Source organism: Fistularia commersonii, chromosome 2 (genome assembly GCF_037954325.1).
Source record: "Fistularia commersonii isolate RoL2024-O1a breed Wild chromosome 2, RoL_Fcom_v1.0, whole genome shotgun sequence".
Classification (NCBI taxonomy): Eukaryota; Metazoa; Chordata; class Actinopteri; order Syngnathiformes; family Fistulariidae; genus Fistularia; species Fistularia commersonii.
In genome coordinates, this window is record NC_141285.1 from 22199570 (window position 1) to 22217994 (window position 18425).

At 47.8% G+C, this 18425-nt stretch overlaps 1 protein-coding gene across 11 annotated transcripts in view; it reads left to right on the forward strand.

The window, feature by feature from the left end:
* The window catches only part of ccdc88ab (coiled-coil and HOOK domain protein 88ab), a 71146-nt gene extending 53879 nt beyond the window's left edge, over nt 1-17267 (forward strand). The window contains exons 28-38 of one of the 11 annotated variants that reach the window (XR_015108746.1): nt 55-147; nt 2528-2730; nt 3206-3253; nt 5331-5408; nt 7280-7516; nt 7596-7649; nt 9158-9247; nt 10855-11144; nt 13074-13521; nt 15571-15719; nt 16330-16448. Coding sequence is in view for 10 of the 11 variants with exons in the window: in XM_086173049.1 (XP_086029175.1) it covers nt 55-147; nt 2528-2730; nt 3206-3253; nt 5331-5408; nt 7280-7516; nt 7596-7649; nt 9158-9247; nt 10855-11144; nt 13074-13946 (1966 nt within the window). In the remaining variant the exon portion in view is untranslated. Of the gene's footprint in view, nt 1-54; nt 148-2527; nt 2731-3205; nt 3254-5330; nt 5409-7279; nt 7517-7595; nt 7650-9157; nt 9248-10854; nt 11145-13073; nt 14094-15570; nt 15720-16329 lie in introns of those variants that run through there. The other 10 variants (XM_086173105.1, XM_086173115.1, XM_086173049.1 and 7 more) reach the window with 10 other exon arrangements.
* Nucleotides 17268-18425: the final 1158 nt, after the last annotated feature.

Here is an 18425-nt window from a genome sequence, read left to right on the forward strand (position 1 = left end):
CGCCGCACGTTTGTTCCGGTACGCAAACGGTACGTGACAGGTTTCCTTCTGCAGCGACAAGCTGAACGAGCTGAGGAGGCAGAAGGAGAAGCTTGAGGAGAAGATCATGGACCAGTACAAGTTCTATGACCCCTCGCCTCCACGCAGGTACGAACCCGAGCGGACGTCGGCGCTGAGGCGAACGGCGGCGTCAGAATCTCGGCTAGCTTGTGGACGGGATGCCAAGGGCTTATAGAAGCCATATTGGCTATCGAGGGCGGCTAGCCGATGCTCCTCCTGGAGGCCGAAAAATGAGACCCAAGTTGCCCCGATGGTCCAAAATCATCCAATGGCTTCATTGGAGACCTTAAATTGTTCAGACGTGTGAACGAGATGGTGAACAAATCGGCCTACGAACAGTTTTCCGTCGAATTTCAAATCGAGATACGAGCGAGCTTCGGTACACGAAAACACAAACAAACAAACTCACAGGCTTTCCGTGTTGTAGCGTAGCCGCAGTCATGCGTGCTATTCCGTATTGTGTTTTCAGTAAGCTAGCCCTCATTATGGCTCACGAAAATGTGTCAGGGGTGTTCAGAAGAAGTTAAGAATTCCAGTCGATCCGAAGAAGGAGATAATAGCTTAAACTTGTTGTGTTGGCGTTACTACGACACGGCTAAGTCAACCGTTTGTACGATCCGGAAGGGCGAAGATGCGCTAAAGACAGCTGATGTGGCTAAAGGTGCGACTACGTTAACGAAGTAAAGGACCCAAGTCTTCGAAGACGTAGAAAAATGAGTTGATTAGGATGAATGACGGATAGCTTACTGGAGTTAGCGTTAGCAAGGATCTCATATACGAGAAGGCTTTATTTTAGCTGATTTAATGAAGGAAACTCATGGGAAAAGTGCTGGCTAGGAGAGACAGGACACCAGCAACACAGCAATAATTAAGGTTATCTTTGATTCCTTCCTGTTTTTTTTTTTTTTTTGTCCACAAAAATTGTTTCAAAAAAAGTACGGTGTGTTTTTGGTTTACATTGATTTCAACAGGAAAAAATGATTCTGTTCGCAGAATCAACAAATAGATCATGTTAGATGCTTAGGGGAGAAGGTCACAGAAGCCAGACCGAGATGGTCGGGTCATGTATAGAGGAGGGATAGTGAATATATCGGTAGACGGATGCTGGAATTCGGAGGAGGTCTAGATCAGGGGTGGGCAAACCACGGCCCGCGGGCCAAATCCGGCCCGCTGCTCTTTTTAATCCGGCCCGCCAAAGTTCGGTACAGAATTCATACTTGATGTGAATGATTGGATCGATAACTGTGGGAGCTCAAACTGGATATTATTTCATTTGTGGAGCTACTTGAGAATTTTCCTGAGCTGAATGACACAGATCGTGTTCGTGATTTAGTCCGGTGATTTTCAACCAGTGTGCCGCGACAGATTGTTGAGTGTCAATCGTAGACAATCACACAACAATCTGTCGCGGCACGTTAAAGTCGGTGCTGCGCAACAGCGGCAGTTTGGGATCGCAGCGAGACGGGCGAGTGACGGTGATGGAGATGGACAAAAAGAAAAAGACGGTGAGCTCCAGGCAACGCAGTGAAAGCAAATTTCATTTGGATTCACGTTCAGCTGGGATGCGACGGCACCGACTCCGCCGTGCTCGGTGCGCGGCGAGAAGCTATCCAATAGCACCGCGGTGCCAAGCCAGCTTAAACCCCGTCTCCAAACGAAACATCCTTCCATCGAAAAGAAGCCGATGGACTATTTTGTACGCTTACGTGCAAACAATGAGAGACGGGCATTTTTTTGGAGAAAAAGGTAAACGAGAGACCCCTCGAAGCGAGCGACACTGTTGCTAAACTGACTGCCAGGATATCCATTATATGTTCATACAAACAGCCCCAGATTTCACACTAAGTGAGTATTAACACATTAAAAACTATGTTATTCATTTTATGTGTTATATGTACTGTGTTAGTGTCACTTTGGTTGTTTGTGTGCCCCAGAATTTTTTAAATGTAAAAAAACGTGCCGCGGCTCACAAAAGGTTGAAAATAGCCTTTACTGTGAATATACTGACACATATGAATGAGCCGGACCCGAAGCTACAAGGGAAAAACTGGTTTGTCCACGAAATGCGAGCAAACGCCAGAGCCTCCAAAAGCAAGCCGGTTTTATTTTCAAAGCAAATGTCAGATGAGTCTGATATGTACCGTTTCCACTCGGGTTTTTTTTTTTTTTTTTTTTTTTTTATGTATCTCATCTTGTGGTAAAAGTCAATGCGGCCCCTGAGCCAAAACATTTGCCCATCCCCGATCTGGAGGAAAACCAAGGAGAAGATTTATGGACGTAGTGAGAGAGGATGAACCAGAGGAATAGGATTAGATGGAGAAGGCTGAAGGGAAATGAACGGATGAAGTCCTGCAGGAAAGAAGTGAAAGATAATCGTTGGGTGTTTGTGAATGACACTCAAATGGCTTCGTTGTTTGTTTGTTTTTTTCTCCTTTTGTCCCGTTTTCTTCCACCTCGCTTCGTTTAGGCGCGGCAACTGGATCACGTTGACGATGCGGAAGCTGATCAAACCCAAGAGCCGCGAGAGAATGCGTTCCCTGACGCTGACCCCGTCGCGCTCGGAGTCCGGCGACGGCTTCCTGTCCTTCCCCCCGGATAGCCAGGACAGCTCGTCCGTCGGCTCCGGCTCCAACTCGCTGGACGACGCGCTCACGCAGAAGAGGAGCAGCAGTGAGTAACCGGGCGGGCGAAGGGATTCGATCGACGCCCCAGAACCGATGGCGGGGCTCGTTTTTGCGCAAAATCATTCGCTCGGCCCGCAGAGAGGAAAAGAATGATCGTTTTGCTAAAACAGGAAGTTCCTGTAATCTGGATTAAATGCAGTTTTTGAATGATTTTCCATCCCCCGCCGCAGATATGGGTCCCGTCCGTGACCCCCTCGACCCCTGCTAGCCGCTCCCTGCTAGCCGACTTGTTTGTATTCAAAACCCCCCCTTCAAAATAAAAGCGTGGATAAAATGGCGAGACGGTCGCGTCCTCGTCTGGGGTCAATCACCTTCTCCGTAGGAAAGAGTAACAACTGAAAGTTGCTTCCAAAAGTGTGTGTGTGTGTGTGAGTGGCCGACCGGGTCTTTTCCTCACTTCCTTCCTTCTTTCCTTCCTAACTTCCTCCTTGTGCTTCTTCTTCTTCTTCTCTCTGCACAAGGGAGGAGAGGGCAGCAGGCCCATGCCCAGGCGCAGGGCTCCTCCAATGGTATGCTGCGGACGGGGAGGGTGGGCGGGGCTCGTGACCCGACGGTCGCGTCTCTCGGGGCATGTTTTCGTGAGTCCACTGTCTGTGTCGGTCGGCCGTCGTCGAGGGTTACGGCCGAGCTACGGATTCGCCGATCCGTGCGGCTCGGCCGTAAACAAATGCACCGGTTTAGCTCCGCAGCTATTAAAAGGTGCAATGCGTCCCGACTCGGGCGCCGGGAAATTCTGCCGCAAAATCCCGAATATCTGCATCGAGAAGGTGAAAAGGAGTCAAGATTACAGTTGAGTCGAGTCAGCAGCAAATAGATGGTTTTCTTTTACGGTGTATAACTAACTTGCATACCAAGAAGGAGAAAATTATAGAGATTTAATAATAATAATAATAACATGATAATAATAATAGAAATTTACATTATATTTAAAGTGGCTTATTCGACCCTCAAGGCCACCATACAGACGGATTTAAAATACAAGTTCGAGAAAAAAAAAACATTATTGATCCTGAGACGGGGAAATTTATTTGTCACAGCAGCATATATGGATACCAAATGAACAGTCAAAATAGGAAATATGCAAAATATGAAAATAAAAGAAGAAATGGAAGAAGAAGGATGGTAATAGAATAGCAGGTGAACAGAGGACACGATGTCCTGGAGAACATATAAATATAATATATAAGATATTTTTGTGACTATTGAGCGTAACTGAATATAATCCACCTAAAAACAAAAAACAAATTTATATTTAAAATAAATATATGCGTTCCTATAAAGGCCGCACTTGTCTATAAGCTGCAGGTGTTCATGTTGTAACACGCGATATTTACACTGAAACCCATTTTTAACTTTTAATGAAATACGTACCGGTAACATCCACAAACTTGAAATGCCTCGGAAATGCCACGGTCATTTCATTGGACGAGGTTAAATGTTTTCGTTCCCTCACAAAAAAAAAAATCCATAAATTAGCTGCATCATCGTGCGGAATAGTGGTATATAGTCCTTATAGTCCGGAAATGAGGGTATATAATAACCAGGAAGGACCGGGTAGATGGAGACCAGATTATCCAGAGTTATTTCCCGTGTCAGCAGAAACGTTTCCGTATCTCCATCGATTCGGGCGGCTGAGAATTCCTCACTGGCTGCAGGTCACGGCAGGAGCAGGAAGTAATAGAGTCCTAAAAGCAGTAATAAAATGAAAACTCCTCCTCGATGCCTTTCCAACGCCGCCCGATTGCACCCTTTAATACTCTTCATCCCCTGTGTTTCATGTAGGTGTGTGTGTGTGTGTGTGTGTGTTGTTGCTCGCTGAATGTCAGATATCAGCCATCAGTGACGGCCCATCAGGCTCAGTATATTTATATATATGTGTGTGTGTGTGTGTGTGTCCACCTCCGGACACACACAAACAAATACACGTCCTTGTATTTGTTTGCATAAAGTGTGTGTGTGTGTGTGTGTGTGTGTGTGTGTGTGTGCGCCCTTATAAGAGCCGTACTGTAGTCTCACATTCCTTGAGGAAGTTTTTCAAAAATTTGTTTTGTGCGTTTGCAAACATGCATTTGCGACGAGCGCTTCGGAATCCATGCCGATTATTTTTAAGTAAAAAAAAAAAAAAAAAAAAATTAAAAAATTCCACACCATGAAATATCACAAGTGATCCTGCAACGTTCCCCGTGAGCGTGATCCTTGCGCATTAAAAAAAAAAAAAAAAAAAACTGAAATTTTCAGTGGTAAATTAGACTAAAACTCCTCGCTTCGAATCTGACCCGATCTGTAAAAGGCCTGCTTTTTATTCCCAACTGGAAGTAAAGTCCTAGCTAATACGCTCGTATATTTTAGCAGGCCTGAACGACGTAGCCGCGGCGTTGCCGTCCGGCGTGTTGAGCTCTCCTCCCGCGTCTCCCCCTCGGCTCTCCTCGTCAAAACGTTAACAAATTCCCTCTGTTCTGCTCCCCCCCTTTTTTTTTTTTTCTTTTGTTTCCCCCTCCACCTCCACCTCCCGCTTCCCGCTCCTCGCCCCCCCTGGCTGGTGAACCCCCTCCCGTCCGTCCGTCCGTCTGGCTGCGCTCTTGACAGCTATAAAAAGGTTGCCTTTCATGAGGAACAGATCCAAGGACAAAGACAAGGCCAAGGCCATCTACCGCCGCTCCATGTGTAAGATCACCGTTAGCCGCCGCGCTAGTCCTCCGCCTCCGCCTCCCCGTCCCGCCAGTGCCGAGAGAAACAAAGAGGGAGGGGTCGCCGGTGTCGGCCGGGGCCGCAGCACGCCGGGCCACAGCCTGGACGCCCCCAAACCCGAGGTTGTTTCAAATCCGGGGGGGGGGTTAAAGAGCCGGGCGACTCAAACCCGGTCGGGATTTGTCGCGGTTCAGGTCTGGGGCCCCTTTTCTGCTGCGTCACGTCACACCGGCGGCTTCTTCTTCTTGTTTTTCCTCGTCCCCTGGCCCCCCCCCCTCTCACCCCTTCCCGCTCCCGCCGCCTCCGCAACCTCCCGTAGAGTTTGTGTAACATTAGCAGAGAGGAAAAAAAAAAAGTGCCACGAGGATAAAACACCACCCTGATCTTCGGTTATCTTCATTTTAGGCAGCTAATCGGGCGGCTTTGTCATATGCTCGTTTCGTTTGTGTAGACCCAATGAAAGGCGCGCGTGTGTGTGTGTGTGTGTGTTCAGCAGGCGAGAGTGTGAGAGACCGCTGGCTTGCCTTTCATGGCGTGTTTGCTGCCATTTTTTTTTTTTTTTTTCCTTTTTCTTCGGAGGTTACAGCATGGCTACCGAACATCACCGTGTGATCAACGCTGCTGCCGCTCACCATGAAGGATTTGAAATGGAGCGTCTGTCCGTCTCTCTCTCTCTTCCCGTCAAGCGCCGCTGCATTTCAGATCTTGTTTCGCCGACATGGACGAGCCTCGCTGTGATTCCGCCTCGCCGTCTCGCCTCTTTCCGCGTTCGCATCTATCGCCCGAAGTGCGCGAAGACGACGGCGAGGCACCCAAAAGCGGACCTGCGCCGCCGTCGTCGTCTTCGTGCGCTTCGGATGATTTTAGACGGAGACTCCTTCATTGCCGCCGGCCTGCATGCACCTCCGAGATATTTGAGCTTGCTGAGATGATGGTTGCAGAGCTGCTCCTGTTGAAACATTTTCGGGGTTTTGCATCTGAGCCCAGAGGCGGTCGCCGACCTGTCAACCTTCCACCTTCCATTTCTGAGGAATAATAATAATTATACATCTTATTTAAGAGGCCTTACTCGACAGTCAAGGGCGACGTAATACAGATTTAAAAGACGCGATAAAAATAAAAAAAGCGGTAAACGTGAAAACTAAGATAAATGTCTTGAAAAAAACAGGTTTAAAAAATGTCAAATAAATGTTAAAAACACTATAATGGCAAGCATTGGTACACAGATGCTATATACATATATATATATATGTGTGTGTGTGTGAATAAAAAGAAACCACCATCCAGAAATCAGTGTTTTAGTGTTGACACAGATGTTTACCGTCTGTCTCCCTGGAAAGGCACAGCAGAGTTTTGGGGTTCTGGAAAACCAAAGTCCTCCTGATCCCCCCGTGATGATCGCAGGTCACCATCGGGCTGCTAGAGCGCTAACATCTGTGTGAAATCCACCCGCATCTGCGTCGGTCGGCCTTGTCCGGAGAGGACTAGAGAAGCGGGATTTTCCAAGTCGAACATCCGGATTATCAAACCAGCTGCTCCAGAAGTTGTGGGGAAGCTGAACGTCAGGATCCGCCGCGTCCGGCGCGCTAACATTAATGACATCGGTGGAGAACTTCTCCAAACTTCTTGCCGGATCCTAAAACAAACCGAAATTTTAAAAGGTTTGAAAATGAACGATTTCGGACTTGTTTTGCATCTCCGGCCTGGAGGTGGAAGGTTGAGGTTATGGACCCCTGGACCGAGGCGGAGGAGGTCAGACGTCCGATTAGCAAAGACGCGACTTAGAGCCAGATTAGATGAAATGTGTCCTTTCGCGACGTTCATTCTTTGGATTTCCGTCCGTCCAGCCATGAACGACCTGCTGCAGAGCATGGCGGTGGCCGGGGTTCCCGGCGCCCAGTGGGCCGGCAGCTCCGAGAACCTGGACGGCGCGGAGCCCGGGGACGCCGGCGTGACGGGCGCAAGCCGGAGAGGCGGGCAACGCATGAAGGAGCTGGCCTTTTCCACCAACGCCATCGACTGCGCCGCCATGACGCTGCCCTCTGCAGGGCACCGGCGGGCCAAGAACAAGCTGCAGGTCAAAGGTCGGTGTTTTCCCGCCGGCTGCATTCGGGGTGCGGATCCGAGCCGTCGAAAAATCCTCTAACCCGTCTCTTTCAACAGAAAACGCCTCCTGCGAGGACGTTGCCGCTTCTTCTGACGACCCCAAGAGCCAAGGTGAGGCGGAGCAAAAGCAGGAAATTTGGGGAATCAAAAGCGAGCACGTGAGAAAAAAAAAAAAGAAGGGGAAAAAAAAAAAAAAAAAAAAAAAGCAGGTCACATCATCACTGCGCGGTTAATCTTCGGGCTGCACTTCCATTAATCCTTATCTTCAGTCCGAAAATCAGTTCTATCGCGGGGAGCCGGGAGGAGGATTGACTCCGTTCCAGGCTCGGGGATGTTATCCAGGCCGCTCCCATGTGTCCGTGACCCAGTTGTAAAGCGGCGGACAAACTACTGACACACTTAGGCGGCGTCCGCGTCCTGCCGCCGTCGCTTCCACCCCCTGCAAAATCCTCTTTTATTAGCTATTAGCTTAATGCACGGCGTACGCAAGTCGCTGGAAGTTTAGCAAGAAGCTACGGATCCTCGCAGGTCATTAAAAGGATCCCGCTGGATATTTAACGTTGCATTAGGGGCCTGTCGGGTTTCTACTTAGCTGATGGCTTCCCAGAACACACTCTTCTAAAAATCCATCAAACCCACTCTGTGCACCAGCTAACTTAATAATAAATGAAATAGTTCTATAAAATTGACAAAATAATTCACCCATTCACTTTGTTTATATTGGCTTTTACCAGATAAAACTTTGTCAGATGCCTCCAAAATTGAAAAGTGAGTTAAACAATATCACACACCGTACAAAAACCTTACATTACATGACGTGATGTTGAACATATGTGAAAACGTGTTTAATTTATTTTTTATTAATCTAATTTAACCTAGCTCTTGGTACTGAGTGGTTTCCTGCAGAAAATGGCAGGAGTTGCTCAGCTCATAAACAATGAGTTGATTTACATAAGCAACCTTTAAAACATGTGACGCGCCGTTAGCATGTACCACGTTGTGTATGCATGCATGTGTGTGTGTGTGTGTGTGTGTGTGTGTGTGTATGTGTGTGTGTCATCAGGCCCGTGTCCCTCTCCCGTCGGCCCGAGCTCAATGTGCAGAGTTCCCTGTAGCATCTGTAGTAAGTGAAAGCCTCCCGCCTCCGCTCGGACCGGGGCTGCGACGCGGAGGGTTTATCGCGCCGCCGTTCCGCTCGGTTACCACGGTGATGCTTTCACGGTCGCCACTTTCCGGGCCGGACCTGTCACCGCAAACACGGGCGAGAGCAAGGTCACCTTGTCCCCCTTCTCGTTTCCTTTACTTCTTCTTCCTCTCCTCTGTATTTCCAACACAACCCGCCATTTCCCGTCAGGTGGTCCTGGGATTGCGATGCCTCTGTTGTCTTTTGGTCTTTTCTTTGTTTTTCCCCTCCTCTCCCCCCCCACCGACGGACATGTTGGTTCTGCATCCTGGCGCCGAGCCTCCCGTCCTGGCAGGAGCCATCTGCCGCCCCCGCGGGGGGGCGTCCTGTGTCACGCTTAGGGTTTTTTTCTTTAGTGCATGTCGATGTGGACGCATGCTAGTGTATATAAATCTAACTCTGTGTGTGTGTGTCGTCCCTCTTGTCCCTTACCCAGCCTCCAGACCCTCCAGTCTCCATAGCAACAGGACCACCAGTAGTAATAGTAACAATAACTCCCACCTCACCTCCCCTCTGGAGGGCAAAGGTACGCTCCTCCACCCCTCCATCTGACTAACTGCTAACTTTTCCACCTCCACCTGTGTGTATTTCTGTGTAAACCTTCACAACCCCAAAACATGCAGATATTTAACAAAATAAAAAATAAAAAAAAACGCCTCGGGTGTTATTCCCGAGATGCAGAAGCCGGGATATGATGTTCTTCGAAGCATCTGTGCTTCGTGTTGCTGACGTGAAAAAAGAAAGTCAAACTCTTGTTTTTTTTTTTTTTTTCTCTAATTGTCTTTTAATGTCACATGAAACATCTTCAATTCTCCGTACGGCAGTGTTACGATCCAGGGAAACATTAGCGAAGTCTTGCCTCTTCTCAAGACAAAGTCTCTACCTTTTTCATCACGCAGTCTTTAATAAATTTACCTTTAGTAAAAGGTTTGCAGCGCTTGACGATGAGCGTTACCACCTCGTCGCTCGCGTTTGTGGCATTTTCATTTGATTTGTGGGCTCTTGTAAGAAGAAAAAAAAAAAAAAAACATAAAAAAACAAAAAGCATAGCTTCCAGATTCAATTTTTCACCACATTCATTCCCAGTTAGCTTGTTGTAGTTAGCGTGTTTCATCTGGTAGCGCCACTTCATGCTGAATTCTTTTAAAACAGCAACAGTCTCCTGGCATATCAGACTGACACAGTTGTTTTTGTATTTTGTCAAAAGAAGTTCTCCCTCGCCTCCTGAAAGTGGCGGCACTCGCGGACAATGTCTCTTTTTTTTTTATTTTTTTTTAATTTTTTAATTTTTTTTTTTTGTTAGTTAAAGTCGCCATTTTTGTAACGGGCTTGAAAGTATCACGCGATGCCCTTTGACCCTTGTTTCCTGCGGCGAGGGTGTGGCCACAGATCTACTGCCAGATTCTGTTGAAATATAAAATACACTCTTTCATACTGTGCACAACCGCGCTGGCGGCTGCATATTATTGATTTTATGATGCGGCCGGTGTCAATTTGAACACGGGCCGCATTTGGCCCGCGGGCCGGACTTTGGTCGTGTCTGCTGTAGAGCAACCTCCTCTTTTTCAAGGAATGTAAATATAACTGCCGCACCTTATATTGTACACTTTTAATAACAGCTAATCTGCAATCAGATGGTCCCGAGATGAAGTCAGACTTAGATTATTTGGAGAAGGACGCAGAGGTCGGAGCGGCCAGGCAAGGAGGTCTCGAGGAACACCAGAGAGGAGATTTACGTACGGTCCGAAAGATGAAATTGTCCGGGTGTCGGGATGGAGTCGGTCGAGACGCTCCGTAACGTGACGAGATCTGACCTCGCCGTACGGCCAACCGGGTGAAAAGCCGCAGATGGTCAGGTCCGTCCGCTTCCCAAACGTTGCAAGCGCGTTTTTCTCCAACTTTGTCTCGGACAGTATTTTGTCTCCGGCTAAACGTGGGCAGTAAAAGCTAACAATAACCCAAAGATTGCAACTGTAAGATCTTTGAACATCCAAGCAAATATAAATCAATAAGATTTCATCATCCAATGTTATTGTTTCCATACAAATACAACATCATGGTTTTTAAATAGAATGATCCATTTGTTGAATGTAGCGCTAGCGCTAATGAATGCATCCTTGATCCAACCGCCAGGCACGCTGAACGGAAGCCTGAGCCGGCCTCACAGCGAGAGCAGCGGTGAGTTCAGCCTGAGTCTGGACCAGGAGGTTTGGTCCAGCAGCGGCAGCAGCCCCGTGCAGCAGCCCTCCTCCTCGCGCTCGTCCCACCAGAGCCCCCTGCAGGCGCGCAGGTCCCTCGACCCGTCCGCCGCCGCCGCCGCCGGCAGCAGCCCCGGCCACGGACAGATCCGGAAGACGGGGTCGCCGGGCAGCGAGGTGTTGTCTCTACAGCAGTTTCTGGACGAGGGGATCGACCCTTCGGAGGTGAGGGCTGAGGAGTCCTTCGTTTATCCGTTCTTTTCGTAGCCTGCGGATTTGTGAACGAGCCCCCCCGGAAAGTCCAGTACACGACTGACAGTAGTTTCTAAGGATCTCCAAAAAATCCAGAATCTTGGTCATTGAGTCAAGGGTTAGGTGAGGATCACCAAAGTAGGGATTCTCAAAATGGTTTACGTGGAAAAAAAATTGAACCTACCCCCCAAATTGTCTTGGTTGGGCTTTCCAACTGCACCCAAGCTGGTCCCACTTTTGGTTGGTTGGAGTTGGGTTTGGCATGAGGGTGAGGGTTAGGGCTCTGGTAGATCTGAGCTTCCCATCTGTACCGATACCAAGTTTGTACTCCCTTAACTAGATGATCGACACCGGTTTCGAAGGATTGAACCAAAAAATGAAAATGATGGTCCTTTCGGTCGAGTTAGGGTAAGGGGGCGATAACCGCCTTCGCCTAAGGGGTGGCGCTCAAAATTCTTTATCTGAAGATCGACCGGTAGACACCGGTAGACCGCTTTCCGACGGCACCGCTCACGAGCCCAGGGGTCGGGAACCCGTAACATCCAAAGAGCCATTTGAACCCGGTTTCCTCGGAAAAGAAAACACTGGGAGCGGCAATTACTTTTTGACGTCTAAAATAAAGGTACCACTGTATATATTGCTTTTTATTACCTTTACACTTTGTATAAACAAGTGTTTAGTGTGTTGCTCCTGAAATTCACAAAGTATTACGGAGAAAATGAAATTTTATTTATGTAATGAACTCATTTTGAGCTTTGGGCTTTCAGAGCGTGTAGCAGAGCCTTGACCTGAATTTTAAAAATAAATCGGGAAAAAATCACTGCTTCGGTAAACAATAAAAAATAAATATTTGCAAAATATCTTCATAAAATATTTATTTTACCTGGATTATGGGACTTCTGCTCCTGAACTTCTGCGCACAGCATCGGCAAATCGGGACTTTACCGGCTGGCGGATATACCGGCTTCCGCGAGTGTGACTTTATTTTGAGCGGCGAAAAATAATAAATATAATTGTATTTAATATTTCAAGATCACAATAATCTTCCAACTTAGAACTAAAAGTTAAAAAAAGGAATTAACACAAATGAAATATACTTCAATTAAATATTCATAATTTATTTTCCCAAGCCACTCGGAGCCGCAGTGTAAAGAGGAAAGAACCGCGGGTCGCCGACCCCTGAACTAGCCTGTCTGAATTTTGGTTGAGTTAGGTTTGGTTTGAGGGTTAGGGTCTAAGAATAAGAATAAACTTTATTTATCCCAAAGGAAATTGTAGTGCCAGAGTTTCAAGTAAAACATAACAATAATAAATAATAGTAGAAAATTGTATAAACAGTGAAAAAAAAAAAAAAAAAGTCTTAAGCTGGATTTCGGCTCAGGGCTCTGGTAAATCTTTCCATTGGTACAAGTGTCAACTTTTTACTCCAATAACTAGATGATTGATAATATACTGCTCAAAAAAATAAAGGGAACACTTGAACAACACAATGTAACTCCAAGTCAATCACACTTGTGTTCAATCATAGTGTCCACTCAGGAAGCAACACAGATTCATTTTCACTTGTTTTAAGGACATTACATCAAAGTTGGATCAGCCTGGAGTTTGTTTTTACACTTTAATTTTGAGTGTGATTCCTAATCCAGACCTCCATGGGTTGATACAATTGATTTCCATTGATCATTTTGGTGTGATTTTGTTGTCAGCACATTCAACTGTGTAAAGAGCAAAGTATTTCATAAGAATATTTCATTCATTTAGATCAAGGATGTAAGTGTTCCCTTTATGTTTTTTGAGCAGTGTAGTTTCCGAAGGATGAAAGCGGGGATCCTGTAGATCTCAAGCATGTCCATTTGCAAAGATGAGATGCTTCCATCTCATCGCGGCCTTTCTCCTGTGTAGTCCGGCAGTCAGGAGAACCTCACCGTGGACTCTCCCCGCCTCTCCGCTTCTTCTGAGCAAAAAGAACGCACGACCACGAGGGGGCGCGGGATCCTGCGCTCGGCGAGCGGGAGGGCGGCGCCGAGCGGCTCCGAGCGCCCGCCGAGGTCCCTCGGCCAGCCGGGGCGTCCGACCCTGCGCAAGGCGGAGAGCACCCGCGTGAAAGGCTCGGCGCCGGTCCGCTCCACGCTGTCGTCGCAAGGCAAAGCCACCTCCTTCTCGGAACGGCTGGACTCTGTTTCGTCGGCGCTGCCCAGGGCCAGCAGCGTTATCTCCACCGCCGAGGGCACCACGCGCCGCACCAGCATCCACGACATGCTGTCCAAGGACAACCGGCAGCCCGTCTCCGTGGACGCCTCTCCGCCCGTCGCGGCCACAAAGGCTGGGATGCGCTCCCAGCCCACACCCAGTGAGTACCGCCCCAACGGCACCGACCTAAAGGGACCCCGTAACGCCGTCGCCCCGCTGCCCAAGTCCCTCAGCTTACCCTGCCAGAGCTTGGACGACCCCGACCTCTCCACCCTCGAGTCTTTCCTCGGCCCTTCCTTCACCGTCGACTCCGTGTTCATGGACTCCATCTTCAGCGAGTCCGGGGGCAAACCCGTCCCCTTCCTCTCCCTCAACCCCACCCTGGTCAGCAACATTAGCGGCCCCCCGATTAGCGGTAAAGCGCCCGTCCCCAAACACGTCTCCGCCCAAAGTCAGACCCCGCTGGGCCAAACCAACGGCCGGGCCGGGTCGAGCCCGGCCTTCGACGGCGTCGATCCCGGTTCGGACCAGACGCTCGGCACAGAGGACAACCAGTCCCTGTGGTACGAGTACGGGTGTGTGTGAAGGGCGGCCGCGAGCGTCCTGACTAACCAGACTCTGCTTGACGTGGGGGTGAAGTGTGAAATATCCCGCATGTGTTTATCAGAGCACTGTCTTTTTTTTTTTTTTTTTTTGTTGTTTTGGTGGTTGCCATGGTGCCGGCTGATGGATTTCTTTTTGTCTTGTTTTTTTGGTCACTCTTTTTATTTTTCCATCTTCTCTGTTCTCTATGTTGGGATTACATGAATGTTTTTTGTTATTTTTTTCCTCTCCGTCCCACATTGTTATTTTCTCAGCCGGTGTTAACGGGGGCCAAATTATTTAAAACTATAATCTGCAGGATTGGGAATAAGCATCTTGGCTGGCTATTCCTGTCCAGATAACATGAATCATCAGAAACATGTGAGGCGTCGCTCCGAAATCCGCCGAGTCGTAGCCGGTTAATTTCACTACAAACAACTGAATCTCAGACATGCTAAAGAAAAAGAAGTCACACAATGTTTTGTGGGTCTTGCAGCATAGCGGCGCGCAACAAAACCAGGCGTAGAACATCCCAAAATGTCAAGAGATCGTCAGAGTTATGAAATGATGCTAACACTAGCGGCTAGAGCCACTCTAAGAATGTTACCAACATTAGCTTTTTACCCATCCCTGTTGCAGGGTTGGTCTTCTGCCAAATATAACGTGGTTAGCGAGGTGGTTTTCACAACGTTTGTCTTGCAGCGAGCTAACGGTATGCTAGCCGTAGCCGGGAGGGACGACGTCGGTCGTAAAAAATCGACGAGGCGAACGTCCCGCGTGCTGCCGCGCCTTCTGCGTGAAACCGCTTTCCAGTTCCCGTGAGGTAGCGAAGGATTTTGGGGACGCTAATCCAAAAAGATGAAAATTAAGTACAATAAAAAGTCCGATATTAGCTTCGCTTTCCACGCGCGCTCCATATCCGGATGAATCCCGGAGCGTCGCCTTGGTGTCGTCACCGCCTTCGACTGCGTTTCTTTATCCACTCAACTGCATGGCTTTGGAAATCATTGATTGCTGTGATTGATATATATACATTTATATATATATATATATATATATATATTCCTTTTGTTTTTCACCCTCTTTATTTCTTGTGGGTGGTGTGTATTGTGGTGTGTGTCCCTGTGCTTTACGCAGCCTTACCTGTGTTTAGCAGGGGTCTCTGCTTTGGGCACGATGAGGTTTAACCCGGACTTAAACCCTTTGGTTTGTTTTATAAAAAGAAAAGAAATGATGAAGCTTCATTCCCAGGATGACAGGATGGACGTGCGCGGTTGGATAAGCGGAAGTTGACCAGGAAGACCAATTTTTAGTTTCAGGCGGTTTGATGGAGTTCGTGTTTTCATAGCAAGTGGTGTAAAGCTAACCGGCGTCAGACTGTGAATGAAGCCCATTTCCTGCAGGATCCCTCGAACCCGACCGGCTCTTGTACAGAATTATGTAATCGTTAACTTATAATTCAAGACGCGCGCCTTTTTTTTTTTTTTTTGTGTGCCAGTAGAAAACCGCCGCCGGACGCTTATTTATTCCTTTTTTTTTTTTTTATTTCTAATTCCGCGTCTTGCGGGTTTTGCCGCCGCGAAAGAAATGTCACTGATGTAACAAATGAATTGCCTTTGTCCTGCAGATGTGGAGGGCAGAAAGTCTAAAAGCAGGAGCGGGGAGCCGCAGCAAAGCTGCTGATCCCCCCCCCTCCCACCCGCCCACGCCCTCCCCCCGCGACCCCCGACCCCACCCCCGACCCTCGTCTGCGTGCTACCATGCTGTGAGCGCGTGGTGAGTGGAGGAAGAGGAGGAGGAGGAGGAGGAGGAGGGCTTTCGGGCCGGGGCGGGGCGTTCACTTTTTGTCTCCATGGGAACCCTGAAACATGGTGTAACAGATGTCATCCATCCTGCACCGTCGCTCCGCTAAGCTGTCACTCCACGCTCTCCACCCCCTCCACCCCGCTGTCCTGTCCATCCCCGCGGTGCCAAACGCCCGACGCTCTGCTCGGCATATGGGCTGTTTTTTTTTTACCGCCTCACTCTGGAGCAGCCGATCGCTTTCCGCCTGCTTGCCCCCCCCCCCCCTTTTTCCTCCTCCGCCTTCGGCTCTTCCTCCTGGACGCCTTCCCTCGTGACGTCCCGGGTTTCCCAAAACGCTCCCCCGACCCCAGATGTGCTCTGTTTGTTGTTCTACCGCATGGCTTCTCTTCTACTTCTTCTTCCTCTTCCCCTTGAAAGGTGCATGTCGACCCGGGCCTCCTTCCTCCCGTCATCCACCGTCTTCACCCCCTCCTCCTTCCCTTTGTGCTCTTATTTTTTTTGCTTTCCTCCTGTGCAACTTTTCTAATCTCCTTCTCCTTCTCTTGGTGTCTGCGCTCCTCTTCGCCCGCCGTGGACTCAGAGAGAAAGGTGGCCTTGGAGCTGTGAGTCTGAAGCCTAGTAGAGTTTATCTGCTGAGACCGTCAACAGTGAGAAAAGATTGTATCCCCCCCCCCGTTTCCACTCCCCTCGCTACTTTCTTCCCCCCCCGATCTTTTTTGTTTTTCTTTTCATGGGTTTCTAATCCCAGGACTCCTCCGTAGAGAAAAGTGGCTTCCTTCTCTGTTTGTTTTTTTTTTCTTCCTTGAATCAAGGAAACGACAGAAGAGAACTCTAGAAGATGTCGCGATGAAAGCCTTTTTTTTGTTTTTTTTTTGTTTTGGATAGAAGGACTGCATTGGCGCTTCCTCCGCCGCCAGACCGCCGGATGTGCACGAGTCCCCGTGGATTGATTTATTAAAAAGTGCCAACGTTCGAGCAACGACAGCCAAACCCGCACCCGGACGCTTTCGGATCCAAAAACCTCTGCACAACTTCGAAAACGGTGACGGACCTCCTGCACTAGCACATGCGAAGCGACGCCGAGTCGCCTTCCAACGAAACCTTTTTTTTGTTTTTGTTTGTTTTCGTTTCCAATCGCATGTGGAACCCAAGCCACCGAGGTAGTCGGGAGTCGGCTTTTCCAGATTTCCTCGCCTGTCAATCACGGAGAGAGCGGCGTGACGCCGAGGACAGGAACGTTTCAGGTCGCCGAGACGACGGTCGCATCCCTGCGCCGCGAGTCGGACTCGTCATCGCTTTCCTCCCGTCCCGCTTTGCAGAAAAACAAAACAGTAAATGCACACTTCCTGAAGCTCCAGGGTTCAGCTGACCTGGGAACTGTCCTTCCTTAACCCCGCCCAAACGCAAATGTGCAGATGTCTGTTGCTGTGATCATGAAACATGGTTGGACCTGGTGTTTTCCTCCTTTTTCCAATTTTACATAAATCCATTTGATGTAATTAAAATTCATCAAGCGTTTTGTGTGTTTTTTTTTCTTTTTTTTTTTTTTTTTTGTGTTTGTCTTTGGCAGCAAGAGGGGCTGCAGCAAAGATGGAAAAAAAAAATTTGCGGAACCAACACGTAAACAGCAGGAGCAACCAAAGAGCTGCAATCCGCTGGCAGGTTGTTGAGATTTAATTTTTATTGAGGTTGATGGGTTTTTATAAGAAAATAAACTGAAGTTGGAAATTACGAGGATAATCAACAAGCAATTTTAAATTTAATTTTTTTTTTACAAATTTTTCCAAAAAATTTTTTTTCTAATTTGTGCTTGAAATGGCCAGAAATTTCCCCCAAATGAACAAAAACTGGTCGTAGCAAACCAAAAGAATCCAGGTTGTTTTTAATATTTGAATTTGTCACGCGCCCGTTTATGTTGATTTGTCATTAAAGCAAAAAAATAATCCGGGTTTTAAATCCCAGGGTGTCTCTCTGCAAAATAAAAGCACCAAAAACTTGACATCCAGCGCAAGCAGAACGCCGACAAGTGGATTTTCGGTGTCTCGGAGGTTTGTTTGTTACCATTGTTTGCCCGCCCACATCCCTGAGTCACCGCCACCCAAGGTGACGGAGGAACATCAACAAATCATGTCTGAAAACACTTTTTTTTTTTGTTTTATTTTTCTGACGCTTTCATGCAGAAGCTGAAACCTGCGAGACATTTCCCTGAAAAGGGATTTATAAAATATTCATCTTGTTTTTTTGTCATCTAAATCTTGCAAGATGAAGTGCGACTGTGCGGTCGGGTTTCAAAAATATTGAGTCAGAAAAGGCTTCCCGATGGATCTGCAGAAGATCCGAGGTTTTGGATCCTGACAGGGGAAACTCCTGGAAAAGAATCCTCTATTCAGACATTTTAGTTTTTTTTTCTGTATTCTGTATTTTTTTTTGCAAATTATCAATCAAGTTTCATCAATGTTTATTACAGTTTAAAGAACTGTCTGATTTCTCTCAATAATGTAGTATTTTAGCTAATTGCCCAGGAAAATCTGAACAATTAATTGTACTTAAAGTGCCATGTGAAAGAAAACAAACAGCACTATGGAAATTTCTATATAGGTATATAGTTTACATATAACAAATACATAATTTACATATAAAAACAGTGACGTGCAGTCAGTAGAGGCAGAGGAGGCC